General features: G+C 48.4%; 1 protein-coding gene across 2 annotated transcripts in view; it reads left to right on the plus strand.

The window, feature by feature from the left end:
• The window catches only part of LOC118386345 (solute carrier family 15 member 2-like), a 41,888-nt gene that overhangs the window by 24,884 nt on the left and 3,600 nt on the right, over positions 1–13,404 (plus strand). For both annotated transcript variants that reach the window (XM_052522719.1, XM_052522720.1), the window contains exons 15-16: positions 10,686–10,767; positions 11,181–11,306. In XM_052522719.1, coding sequence (XP_052378679.1) covers positions 10,686–10,767; positions 11,181–11,306 — 208 coding nt within the window. The remainder of the gene's footprint in view (positions 1–10,685; positions 10,768–11,180; positions 11,307–13,404) is intronic.

Here is a 13,404-nt window from a genome sequence, read left to right on the forward strand (position 1 = left end):
CTCCATCTCCCCTTTAGAGACAGAATGCCTGATACGTCTCCATCTCCCCTGTAGAGACAGAATGCCTGATACGTCTCCATCTCCCCTTTAGAGACAGAATGCCTGACACGTCTCCATCTCCCCTTTAGAGACAGAATGCCTGATACGTCTCCATCTCCCCTTTAGAGACAGAATGCCTGATACGTCTCCATCTCCCCTTTAGAGACAGAATGCCTGATACGTCTCCATCTCCCCTGTAGAGACAGAATGCCTGATACGTCTCCATCTCCCCTTTAGAGACAGAATGCCTGGTACGTCTCCATCTCCCCTTTAGAGACAGAATGCCTGATACGTCTCCATCTCCCCTTTAGAGACAGAATGCCTGATACGTCTCCATCTCCCCTTTAGAGACAGAATGCCTGATACGTCTCCATCTCCCCTTTAGAGACAGAATGCCTGATACGTCTCCATCTCCCCTTTAGAGACAGAATGCCTGATACGTCTCCATCTCCCCTGTAGAGACAGAATGCCTGACACCGTCTCCATCTCCCCTTTAGAGACAGAATGCCTGATACGTCTCCATCTCCCCTGTAGAGACAGAATGCCTGACACCGTCTCCATCTCCCCTTTAGAGACAGAATGCCTGATACGTCTCCATCTCCCCTTTAGAGACAGAATGCCTGATACGTCTCCATCTCCCCTTTAGAGACAGAATGCCTGATACGTCTCCATCTCCCCTGTAGAGACAGAATGCCTGATACGTCTCCATCTCCCCTTTAGAGACAGAATGCCTGATACGTCTCCATCTCCCCTTTAGAGACAGAATGCCTGATACGTCTCCATCTCCCCTTTAGAGACAGAATGCCTGACACCGTCTCCATCTCCCCTTTAGAGACAGAATGCCTGATACGTCTCCATCTCCCCTTTAGAGACAGAATGCCTGACACCGTCTCCATCTCCCCTTTAGAGACAGAATGCCTGATACGTCTCCATCTCCCTTGTAGAGACAGAATGCCTGATATGTCTCCATCTCCCCTTTAGAGACAGAATGCCTGGTACGTCTCCATCTCCCCTTTAGAGACAGAATGCCTGATACGTCTCCATCTCCCCTTTAGAGACAGAATGCCTGATACGTCTCCATCTCCCCTTTAGAGACAGAATGCCTGATACGTCTCCATCTCCCCTGTAGAGACAGAATGCCTGATACGTCTCCATCTCCCCTTTAGAGACAGAATGCCTGATACGTCTCCATCTCCCCTGTAGAGACAGAATGCCTGATACGTCTCCATCTCCCCTTTAGAGACAGAATGCCTGATACGTCTCCGTCTCCCCTTTAGAGACAGAATGCCTGATACGTCTCCATCTCCCCTTTAGAGACAGAATGCCTGATACGTCTCCATCTCCCTTAGAGACAGAATGCCTGATACGTCTCCATCTCCCCTTTAGAGACAGAATGCCTGATACGTCTCCATCTCCCCTTAGAGACAGAATGCCTGATACGTCTCCATCTCCCTTTAGAGACAGAATGCCTGATACGTCTCCATCTCCCCTTTAGAGACAGAATGCCTGATACGTCTCCATCTCCCCTTTAGAGACAGAATGCCTGATACGTCTCCATCTCCCCTTTAGAGACAGAATGCCTGATACGTCTCCATCTCCCCTGTAGAGACAGAATGCCTGATACGTCTCCATCTCCCCTTTAGAGACAGAATGCCTGGTACGTCTCCATCTCCCTTTAGAGACAGAATGCCTGATACGTCTCCATCTCCCCTTTAGAGACAGAATGCCTGGTACGTCTCCATCTCCCCTTTAGAGACAGAATGCCTGATACGTCTCCATCTCCCCTTTAGAGACAGAATGCCTGGTACGTCTCCATCTCCCCTTTAGAGACAGAATGCCTGGTACGTCTCCATCTCCCCTTTAGAGACAGAATGCCTGGTACGTCTCCATCTCCCCTTTAGAGACAGAATGCCTGATACGTCTCCATCTCCCCTTTAGAGACAGAATGCCTGATACGTCTCCATCTCCCCTTTAGAGACAGAATGCCTGGTACGTCTCCATCTCCCCTGTAGAGACAGAATGCCTGGTACGTCTCCATCTCCCCTTTAGAGACAGAATGCCTGATACGTCTCCATCTCCCCTGTAGAGACAGAATGCCTGATACGTCTCCACTCCCCTGTAGAGACAGAATGCCTGATACGTCTCCATCTCCCCTTTAGAGACAGAATGCCTGATACGTCTCCATCTCCCCTTTAGAGACAGAATGCCTGATACGTCTCCATCTCCCCTTTAGAGACAGAATGCCTGATACGTCTCCATCTCCCCTTTAGAGACAGAATGCCTGATACGTCTCCATCTCCCCTTTAGAGACAGAATGCCTGATACGTCTCCATCTCCCCTGTAGAGACAGAATGCCTGATACGTCTCCATCTCCCCTGTAGAGACAGAATGCCTGATACGTCTCCATCTCCCCTTTAGAGACAGAATGCCTGACACGTCTCCATCTCCCCTTTAGAGACAGAATGCCTGATACGTCTCCATCTCCCCTTTAGAGACAGAATGCCTGATACGTCTCCATCTCCCCTTTAGAGACAGAATGCCTGGTACGTCTCCATCTCCCCTGTAGAGACAGAATGCCTGATACGTCTCCATCTCCCTTTAGAGACAGAATGCCTGGTACGTCTCCATCTCCCCTTTAGAGACAGAATGCCTGATACGTCTCCATCTCCCTTTAGAGACAGAATGCCTGATACGTCTCCATCTCCCCTTAGAGACAGAATGCCTGACACCGTCTCCATCTCCCCTTTAGAGACAGAATGCCTGATACGTCTCCATCTCCCCTTTAGAGACAGAATGCCTGGTACGTCTCCATCTCCCCTTTAGAGACAGAATGCCTGGTACGTTTCCATCTCCCCTGTAGAGACAGAATGCCTGATACGTCTCCATCTCCCCTTTAGAGACAGAATGCCTGATACGTCTCCATCTCCCCTTTAGAGACAGAATGCCTGATACGTCTCCATCTCCCCTTTAGAGACAGAATGCCTGATACGTCTCCATCTCCCCTGTAGAGACAGAATGCCTGACACCGTCTCCATCTCCCCTTTAGAGACAGAATGCCTGATACGTCTCCATCTCCCCTGTAGAGACAGAATGCCTGACACCGTCTCCATCTCCCCTTTAGAGACAGAATGCCTGATACGTCTCCATCTCCCCTTTAGAGACAGAATGCCTGATACGTCTCCATCTCCCCTTTAGAGACAGAATGCCTGATACGTCTCCATCTCCCCTGTAGAGACAGAATGCCTGATACGTCTCCATCTCCCCTTTAGAGACAGAATGCCTGACACGTCTCCATCTCCCCTTTAGAGACAGAATGCCTGATACGTCTCCATCTCCCCTTTAGAGACAGAATGCCTGATACGTCTCCATCTCCCCTTTAGAGACAGAATGCCTGGTACGTCTCCATCTCCCCTGTAGAGACAGAATGCCTGATACGTCTCCATCTCCCCTTTAGAGACAGAATGCCTGGTACGTCTCCATCTCCCCTTTAGAGACAGAATGCCTGATACGTCTCCATCTCCCCTTTAGAGACAGAATGCCTGATACGTCTCCATCTCCCCTTTAGAGACAGAATGCCTGATACCGTCTCCATCTCCCCTTTAGAGACAGAATGCCTGATACGTCTCCATCTCCCCTTTAGAGACAGAATGCCTGATACGTCTCCATCTCCCCTGTAGAGACAGAATGCCTGACACCGTCTCCATCTCCCCTTTAGAGACAGAATGCCTGATACGTCTCCATCTCCCCTGTAGAGACAGAATCCCTGACACCGTCTCCATCTCCCCTTTAGAGACAGAATGCCTGATACGTCTCCATCTCCCCCTTTAGAGACAGAATGCCTGATACGTCTCCATCTCCCCTTTAGAGACAGAATGCCTGATACGTCTCCATCTCCCTGTAGAGACAGAATGCCTGATACGTCTCCATCTCCCCTTTAGAGACAGAATGCCTGATACGTCTCCATCTCCCCTTTAGAGACAGAATGCCTGATACGTCTCCATCTCCCCTTTAGAGACAGAATGCCTGACACCGTCTCCATCTCCCCTTTAGAGACAGAATGCCTGATACGTCTCCATCTCCCCTTTAGAGACAGAATGCCTGACACCGTCTCCATCTCCCCTTTAGAGACAGAATGCCTGATACGTCTCCATCTCCCTTGTAGAGACAGAATGCCTGATATGTCTCCATCTCCCCTTTAGAGACAGAATGCCTGGTACGTCTCCATCTCCCCTTTAGAGACAGAATGCCTGATACGTCTCCATCTCCCTTTAGAGACAGAATGCCTGATACGTCTCCATCTCCCTTTAGAGACAGAATGCCTGATACGTCTCCATCTCCCCTGTAGAGACAGAATGCCTGATACGTCTCCATCTCCCCTTTAGAGACAGAATGCCTGATACGTCTCCATCTCCCCTGTAGAGACAGAATGCCTGATACGTCTCCGTCTCCCCTTTAGAGACAGAATGCCTGATACGTCTCCATCTCCCTTTAGAGACAGAATGCCTGATACGTCTCCATCTCCCCTTTAGAGACAGAATGCCTGATACGTCTCCATCTCCCCTTTAGAGACAGAATGCCTGATACGTCTCCATCTCCCCTTTAGAGACAGAATGCCTGATACGTCTCCATCTCCCCTTTAGAGACAGAATGCCTGATACGTCTCCATCTCCCCTTTAGAGACAGAATGCCTGATACGTCTCCATCTCCCTTTTAGAGACAGAATGCCTGATACGTCTCCATCTCCCTTTAGAGACAGAATGCCTGATACGTCTCCATCTCCCCTTTAGAGACAGAATGCCTGATACGTCTCCATCTCCCTTTAGAGACAGAATGCCTGATACGTCTCCATCTCCCCTTTAGAGACAGAATGCCTGATACGTCTCCATCTCCCCTTTAGAGACAGAATGCCTGATACGTCTCCATCTCCCCTTTAGAGACAGAATGCCTGATACGTCTCCATCTCCCTTTAGAGACAGAATGCCTGATACGTCTCCATCTCCCTTTAGAGACAGAATGCCTGATACGTCTCCATCTCCCTTTAGAGACAGAATGCCTGATACGTCTCCATCTCCCCCTTTAGAGACAGAATGCCTGATACGTCTCCATCTCCCCTTTAGAGACAGAATGCCTGATACGTCTCCATCTCCCCTTTAGAGACAGAATGCCTGATACGTCTCCATCTCCCCTTTAGAGACAGAATGCCTGATACGTCTCCATCTCCCCTTTAGAGACAGAATGCCTGATACGTCTCCATCTCCCCTTTAGAGACAGAATGCCTGATACGTCTCCATCTCCCCTTTAGAGACAGAATGCCTGATACGTCTCCATCTCCCCTTTAGAGACAGAATGCCTGATACGTCTCCATCTCCCCTTTAGAGACAGAATGCCTGATACGTCTCCATCTCCCCTTTAGAGACAGAATGCCTGATACGTCTCCATCTCCCCTTTAGAGACAGAATGCCTGATACGTCTCCATCTCCCCTTTAGAGACAGAATGCCTGATACGTCTCCATCTCCCTTTAGAGACAGAATGCCTGATACGTCTCCATCTCCCCTTTAGAGACAGAATGCCTGATACGTCTCCATCTCCCCTTTAGAGACAGAATGCCTGATACGTCTCCATCTCCCCTTTAGAGACAGAATGCCTGATACGTCTCCATCTCCCCTTTAGAGACAGAATGCCTGATACGTCTCCATGCTCCCCTTTAGAGACAGAATGCCTGATACGTCTCCATCTCCCCTTTAGAGACAGAATGCCTGATACGTCTCCATCTCCCCTTTAGAGACAGAATGCCTGATACGTCTCCATCTCCCCTTTAGAGACAGAATGCCTGATACGTCTCCATCTCCCCTTTAGAGACAGAATGCCTGATACGTCTCCATCTCCCTTTAGAGACAGAATGCCTGATACGTCTCCATCTCCCCTTTAGAGACAGAATGCCTGATACGTCTCCATCTCCCCTTTAGAGACAGAATGCCTGATACGTCTCCATCTCCCCTTTAGAGACAGAATGCCTGATACGTCTCCATCTCCCCTTTAGAGACAGAATGCCTGATACGTCTCCATCTCCCCTTTAGAGACAGAATGCCTGATACGTCTCCATCTCCCCTTTAGAGACAGAATGCCTGATACGTCTCCATCTCCCTTTAGAGACAGAATGCCTGATACGTCTCCATCTCCCTTTAGAGACAGAATGCCTGATACGTCTCCATCTCCCCTTAGAGACAGAATGCCTGATACGTCTCCATCTCCCCTTTAGAGACAGAATGCCTGATACGTCTCCATCTCCCTTTAGAGACAGAATGCCTGATACGTCTCCATCTCCCCTTTAGAGACAGAATGCCTGATACGTCTCCATCTCCCCTTTAGAGACAGAATGCCTGATACGTCTCCATCTCCCTTTAGAGACAGAATGCCTGATACGTCTCCATCTCCCCTTTAGAGACAGAATGCCTGATACGTCTCCATCTCCCCTTTAGAGACAGAATGCCTGATACGTCTCCATCTCCCTTTAGAGACAGAATGCCTGATACGTCTCCATCTCCCCTTTAGAGACAGAATGCCTGATACGTCTCCATCTCCCTTTAGAGACAGAATGCCTGATACGTCTCCATCTCCCCTTTAGAGACAGAATGCCTGATACGTCTCCATCTCCCCTTTAGAGACAGAATGCCTGATACGTCTCCATCTCCCCTTTAGAGACAGAATGCCTGATACGTCTCCATCTCCCCTTTAGAGACAGAATGCCTGATACGTCTCCATCTCCCCTTTAGAGACAGAATGCCTGATACGTCTCCATCTCCCCTTTAGAGACAGAATGCCTGATACGTCTCCATCTCCCCTTTAGAGACAGAATGCCTGATACGTCTCCATCTCCCCTTTAGAGACAGAATGCCTGATACGTCTCCATCTCCCCTTTAGAGACAGAATGCCTGATACGTCTCCATCTCCCCTTTAGAGACAGAATGCCTGATACGTCTCCATCTCCCCTTTAGAGACAGAATGCCTGATACGTCTCCATCTCCCCTTAGAGACAGAATGCCTGATACGTCTCCATCTCCCCTTTAGAGACAGAATGCCTGATACGTCTCCATCTCCCCTTTAGAGACAGAATGCCTGATACGTCTCCATCTCCCTTTAGAGACAGAATGCCTGATACGTCTCCATCTCCCCTTTAGAGACAGAATGCCTGATACGTCTCCATCTCCCCTTTAGAGACAGAATGCCTGATACGTCTCCATCTCCCCTTTAGAGACAGAATGCCTGATACGTCTCCATCTCCCCTTTAGAGACAGAATGCCTGATACGTCTCCATCTCCCTTTAGAGACAGAATGCCTGATACGTCTCCATCTCCCCTTTAGAGACAGAATGCCTGATACGTCTCCATCTCCCCTTTAGAGACAGAATGCCTGATACGTCTCCATCTCCCCTTTAGAGACAGAATGCCTGATACGTCTCCATCTCCCCTTAGAGACAGAATGCCTGATACGTCTCCATCTCCCCTTTAGAGACAGAATGCCTGATACGTCTCCATCTCCCCTTTAGAGACAGAATGCCTGATACGTCTCCATCTCCCTTTAGAGACAGAATGCCTGATACGTCTCCATCTCCCCTTTAGAGACAGAATGCCTGATACGTCTCCATCTCCCCTTTAGAGACAGAATGCCTGATACGTCTCCATCTCCCCTTTAGAGACAGAATGCCTGATACGTCTCCATCTCCCCTTTAGAGACAGAATGCCTGATACGTCTCCATCTCCCCTTTAGAGACAGAATGCCTGATACGTCTCCATCTCCCCTTTAGAGACAGAATGCCTGATACGTCTCCATCTCCCCTTTAGAGACAGAATGCCTGATACGTCTCCATCTCCCCTTTAGAGACAGAATGCCTGATACGTCTCCATCTCCCCTTTAGAGACAGAATGCCTGATACGTCTCCATCTCCCCTTTAGAGACAGAATGCCTGATACGTCTCCATCTCCCCTTTAGAGACAGAATGCCTGATACGTCTCCATCTCCCCTTAGAGACAGAATGCCTGATACGTCTCCATCTCCCTGTAGAGACAGAATGCCTGATACGTCTCCATCTCCCCTTTAGAGACAGAATGCCTGATACGTCTCCATCTCCCCTTTAGAGACAGAATGCCTGATACGTCTCCATCTCCCCTTTAGAGACAGAATGCCTGATACGTCTCCATCTCCCCTTTAGAGACAGAATGCCTGATACGTCTCCATCTCCCCTTTAGAGACAGAATGCCTGATACGTCTCCATCTCCCCTTTAGAGACAGAATGCCTGATACGTCTCCATCTCCCCTTTAGAGACAGAATGCCTGATACGTCTCCATCTCCCCTTTAGAGACAGAATGCCTGATACGTCTCCATCTCCCCTTTAGAGACAGAATGCCTGATACGTCTCCATCTCCCCTTTAGAGACAGAATGCCTGATACGTCTCCATCTCCCCTTTAGAGACAGAATGCCTGATACGTCTCCATCTCCCCTTTAGAGACAGAATGCCTGATACGTCTCCATCTCCCCTTTAGAGACAGAATGCCTGATACGTCTCCATCTCCCCTTTAGAGACAGAATGCCTGATACGTCTCCATCTCCCCTTTAGAGACAGAATGCCTGATACGTCTCCATCTCCCCTTTAGAGACAGAATGCCTGATACGTCTCCATCTCCCCTTTAGAGACAGAATGCCTGATACGTCTCCATCTCCCCTTTAGAGACAGAATGCCTGATACGTCTCCATCTCCCCTTTAGAGACAGAATGCCTGATACGTCTCCATCTCCCCTTTAGAGACAGAATGCCTGATACGTCTCCATCTCCCTTTAGAGACAGAATGCCTGATACGTCTCCATCTCCCCTTTAGAGACAGAATGCCTGATACGTCTCCATCTCCCCTTAGAGACAGAATGCCTGATACGTCTCCATCTCCCCTTTAGAGACAGAATGCCTGATACGTCTCCATCTCCCCTTTAGAGACAGAATGCCTGATACGTCTCCATCTCCCTTTAGAGACAGAATGCCTGATACGTCTCCATCTCCCCTTTAGAGACAGAATGCCTGATACGTCTCCATCTCCCCTTTAGAGACAGAATGCCTGATACGTCTCCATCTCCCCTTTAGAGACAGAATGCCTGATACGTCTCCATCTCCCCTTTAGAGACAGAATGCCTGATACGTCTCCATCTCCCCTTTAGAGACAGAATGCCTGATACGTCTCCATCTCCCCTTTAGAGACAGAATGCCTGATACGTCTCCATCTCCCCTTTAGAGACAGAATGCCTGATACGTCTCCATCTCCCTTTAGAGACAGAATGCCTGATACGTCTCCATCTCCCCTTTAGAGACAGAATGCCTGATACGTCTCCATCTCCCCTTTAGAGACAGAATGCCTGATACGTCTCCATCTCCCCTTTAGAGACAGAATGCCTGATACGTCTCCATCTCCCCTTTAGAGACAGAATGCCTGATACGTCTCCATCTCCCTTTAGAGACAGAATGCCTGATACGTCTCCATCTCCCCTTTAGAGACAGAATGCCTGATACGTCTCCATCTCCCCTTTAGAGACAGAATGCCTGATACGTCTCCATCTCCCCTTTAGAGACAGAATGCCTGATACGTCTCCATCTCCCCTTTAGAGACAGAATGCCTGATACGTCTCCATCTCCCCTTTAGAGACAGAATGCCTGATACGTCTCCATCTCCCCTTTAGAGACAGAATGCCTGATACGTCTCCATCTCCCTTTAGAGACAGAATGCCTGATACGTCTCCATCTCCCCTTTAGAGACAGAATGCCTGATACGTCTCCATCTCCCCTTTAGAGACAGAATGCCTGATACGTCTCCATCTCCCCTTTAGAGACAGAATGCCTGATACGTCTCCATCTCCCCTTTAGAGACAGAATGCCTGATACGTCTCCATCTCCCCTTTAGAGACAGAATGCCTGATACGTCTCCATCTCCCCTTTAGAGACAGAATGCCTGATACGTCTCCATCTCCCCTTTAGAGACAGAATGCCTGATACGTCTCCATCTCCCCTTTAGAGACAGAATGCCTGATACGTCTCCATCTCCCCTTTAGAGACAGAATGCCTGATACGTCTCCATCTCCCCTGTAGAGACAGAATGCCTGATACGTCTCCATCTCCCCTTTAGAGACAGAATGCCTGGTACGTCTCCATCTCCCCTTTAGAGACAGAATGCCTGATACGTCTCCATCTCCCCTTTAGAGACAGAATGCCTGATACGTCTCCATCTCCCCTGTAGAGACAGAATGCCTGGTACGTCTCCATCTCCCCTTTAGAGACAGAATGCCTGATACGTCTCCATCTCCCCTTTAGAGACAGAATGCCTGATACGTCTCCATCTCCCCTTTAGAGACAGAATGCCTGGTACGTCTCCATCTCCCCTTTAGAGACAGAATGCCTGATACCGTCTCCATCTCCCCTTTAGAGACAGAATGCCTGATACGTCTCCATCTCCCCTTTAGAGACAGAATGCCTGATACGTCTCCATCTCCCCTGTAGAGACAGAATGCCTGATACGTCTCCATCTCCCCTTTAGAGACAGAATGCCTGATACGTCTCCATCTCCCCTTTAGAGACAGAATGCCTGATACGTCTCCATCTCCCCTTAGGCCGCTGAAGAAGATGGCTGTTGGTATGATCTTTGCAGCGCTGGCCTTCGGTGCTGCCACCTTGGTGGAGGTCAACGTCATGGTAAGACACAGCATCTCTGGCAGAGGAGGCTGGTGGTAGGAGCTATAGGCGTATTGTAATGGCTGGAATGAAATAAATGGAACCGTATCCAACAAATGGAAACCACGTTAGACTCCGTTACATTAATTCCATTCCAGTCATTACAATGAGCCCATCCTACTATAGCTCCTCCCACCAGCCTCCTCTGATCTTTGGGGGACTTCACTTCCGTAAGTGACACTCCTGGTCATCTTTTTTTGCAGTTGCGCTGCATAGATGGTCTGATCTCACAATGCCTGGAGAAGTGTTTAGTGTAGCAGGAACAACATTAATATGTTGCAACTGTAAAAAAAAAATCCATCTGGATTGCCACCTTTGTAACAGAGCCAATCACCTGTCCTCTGATGTCCCCTCTCTCTCTATTCCTCTGCTAGAAAACAGTGGTGGAGCCTGCACCTCGTGGACAGTGTCTGCTACAGGTCTACAACCTGGCTGACAGTGACGTCAAACTAAGCATCCCTGGGAGTAACCTATTCTCACAACCTATCAAATCCTATGAGGTAAACTGGGCTGGGGAGTTTTACCCTAGTTTTACTCTGCAACGCTAATAATGCTGTGACTAATAATCAAACTTGACTTCATAGAAAGCAGACCTACCAGATAGGATTGCCATGAGAAATGGCTGTAGACTCCGTAGACCAGGGGTGTCAAACTCAAATACCCAGTGGGCCAAAATGTAAAACCTGAACAAAGTCACGGGCCAACATTGAACAAATTAACCTTTTAATATGGACCCAAACAAGTTTTGCTTTAACATTGAATATGGAACAAGCATCGCTTATTACCATACAATATATACTTTAATAGTGGAGACATGCAAAATCGAATTTCAAATGAAAAAACACATCAATGGCATTCATTTATTAAATAAATAACATTGAAATAAAAATTGTATGCCTCTTTTCTATTTGCAGCCTTCTGATTTAAATACCAAAATCAACTTTTTCCACTGGCTAATAATTTTACAAATAAAATGATAATAAATCAATCAACCATTCAAGCCCATGCCTTGTAGCAAGAAAAAGTGCATAAAGAAAACGTTAATTATTGCACACTGGTCTAATCTGATGTGCCCAAGCCAGATACCTGGCATCTCTTCTTGGATGCTAGTTCATCAATGTCTGGGCTCAAGCTCTGAGCTGAAGAAATCCTCAGTATCGAGCGAAGATGTTCATCAGTCAGACGTCTCCTGTGAGTTGTTTTGGTCATCTTCATCGAGGAGAAAAGTTGCTCGCATAGATAAGTGCTGCCGAACATGGAGAGCATCTGAGCAGCTTGGGTGCGGAGCTGAGGCATTGTGTCAGGAATGAACCGTGGAAACTGTGCGGCGCCCACAGCATCATACTTTGACTTCAGCGTGTCGTTGAACTGGAGTTCAATCCGCTCCATTTGGATGTTGGTTGGTGCATTTTCCACATCAACTGCGAAGGGATTACTAAGCAGTTCAAACTTGCATTTCTGGGCATCGAAGTCGGCAAATCGCCGGCTAAACTCAGCGGCGAGAACACTGAGTTTTTCAGCAAACTGTGCGCATGGGAACACGGCGGTAGAGATCTGCGCTTTTATGGATTGGCAGCAGGGAAAATGGCAAGGGTTTCCTTGCAGCATCTGATTCTCCCACAGGCACAGTTTAGTTTTGAAGGCCCTCACTGCAGCGTACATGTCTGTGATGATGCGCCCCCGCCCCTGAAGCTGCAGGTTCAGCGCATCGAGACGGCTCGAGATGTCACAGAGAAAGGCCAGCTCACACAGGAACTTTTGCTCCCGGAGCTCTGCTGTATCCTTCCCTTTGGTTTCCAGGAATTGACATATTTCCTCACGCAGCTCGAAACATCTGTTCAGTACTTTTCCTCTGCTTAGCCATCTCACCTCTGTGTGATATGGCACGTCTGCATATTCCGAACCACAATCCTCCAGAAAAGATTTAAACTGGCGGTGATTTAGACCTTTGGCTCTTATAAAGTTAACTACCTGTGTTACTGTGGTAATAACATGTTCCATCTTTAGGGCTTTGGCACACAGTGCTTCCTGATGTATGATGCAGTGGTAAACAGTTAGCTCACCTGCACAGTTCTCTTCCCGCATCTTCTCCCGAACCATGCCCACCAGTCCACTCTTTTTACCGCACATCGCTGGCGCACCATCTGTCGTTAATCCAACGAGTTTATCCCACGGCAGCTTTATTTCAGTTACACATTTGGAAACCTCCTCAAAGATTTCCTTTCCTGTGGTTGTGCCATGCATTGATTTGAATCCTAATAGCTCCTCCGTAACACACAGATTTGAGTCCACTCCACGGATGAAGACTGACAGCTGAGCAGTATCAGATGCGTCGCAGCTCTCATCCACATCAAGGGAGAACGCAACAAAATCTTTTCCCTTTTCCATCAGCTGGTCATACAGATTGGTGGCAAGATCACATGTGCGATCAGCTACTGTGTTCCTGCTCAGGCTCACGTTTGAAAATGCTTGTGTTTTCTCTGGGCATACGAGGTCACAAACCTTCATCATGCACTTTTTCATGAACTCTCCCTCATTACAGGGCCGGGCTGATTTTGCGATCTCTGCTGCCACTATATAACTAGCCTTTACAGCAGC

This window comes from Oncorhynchus keta, chromosome 7 (genome assembly GCF_023373465.1).
Source record: "Oncorhynchus keta strain PuntledgeMale-10-30-2019 chromosome 7, Oket_V2, whole genome shotgun sequence".
Taxonomy (NCBI): Eukaryota; Metazoa; Chordata; class Actinopteri; order Salmoniformes; family Salmonidae; genus Oncorhynchus; species Oncorhynchus keta.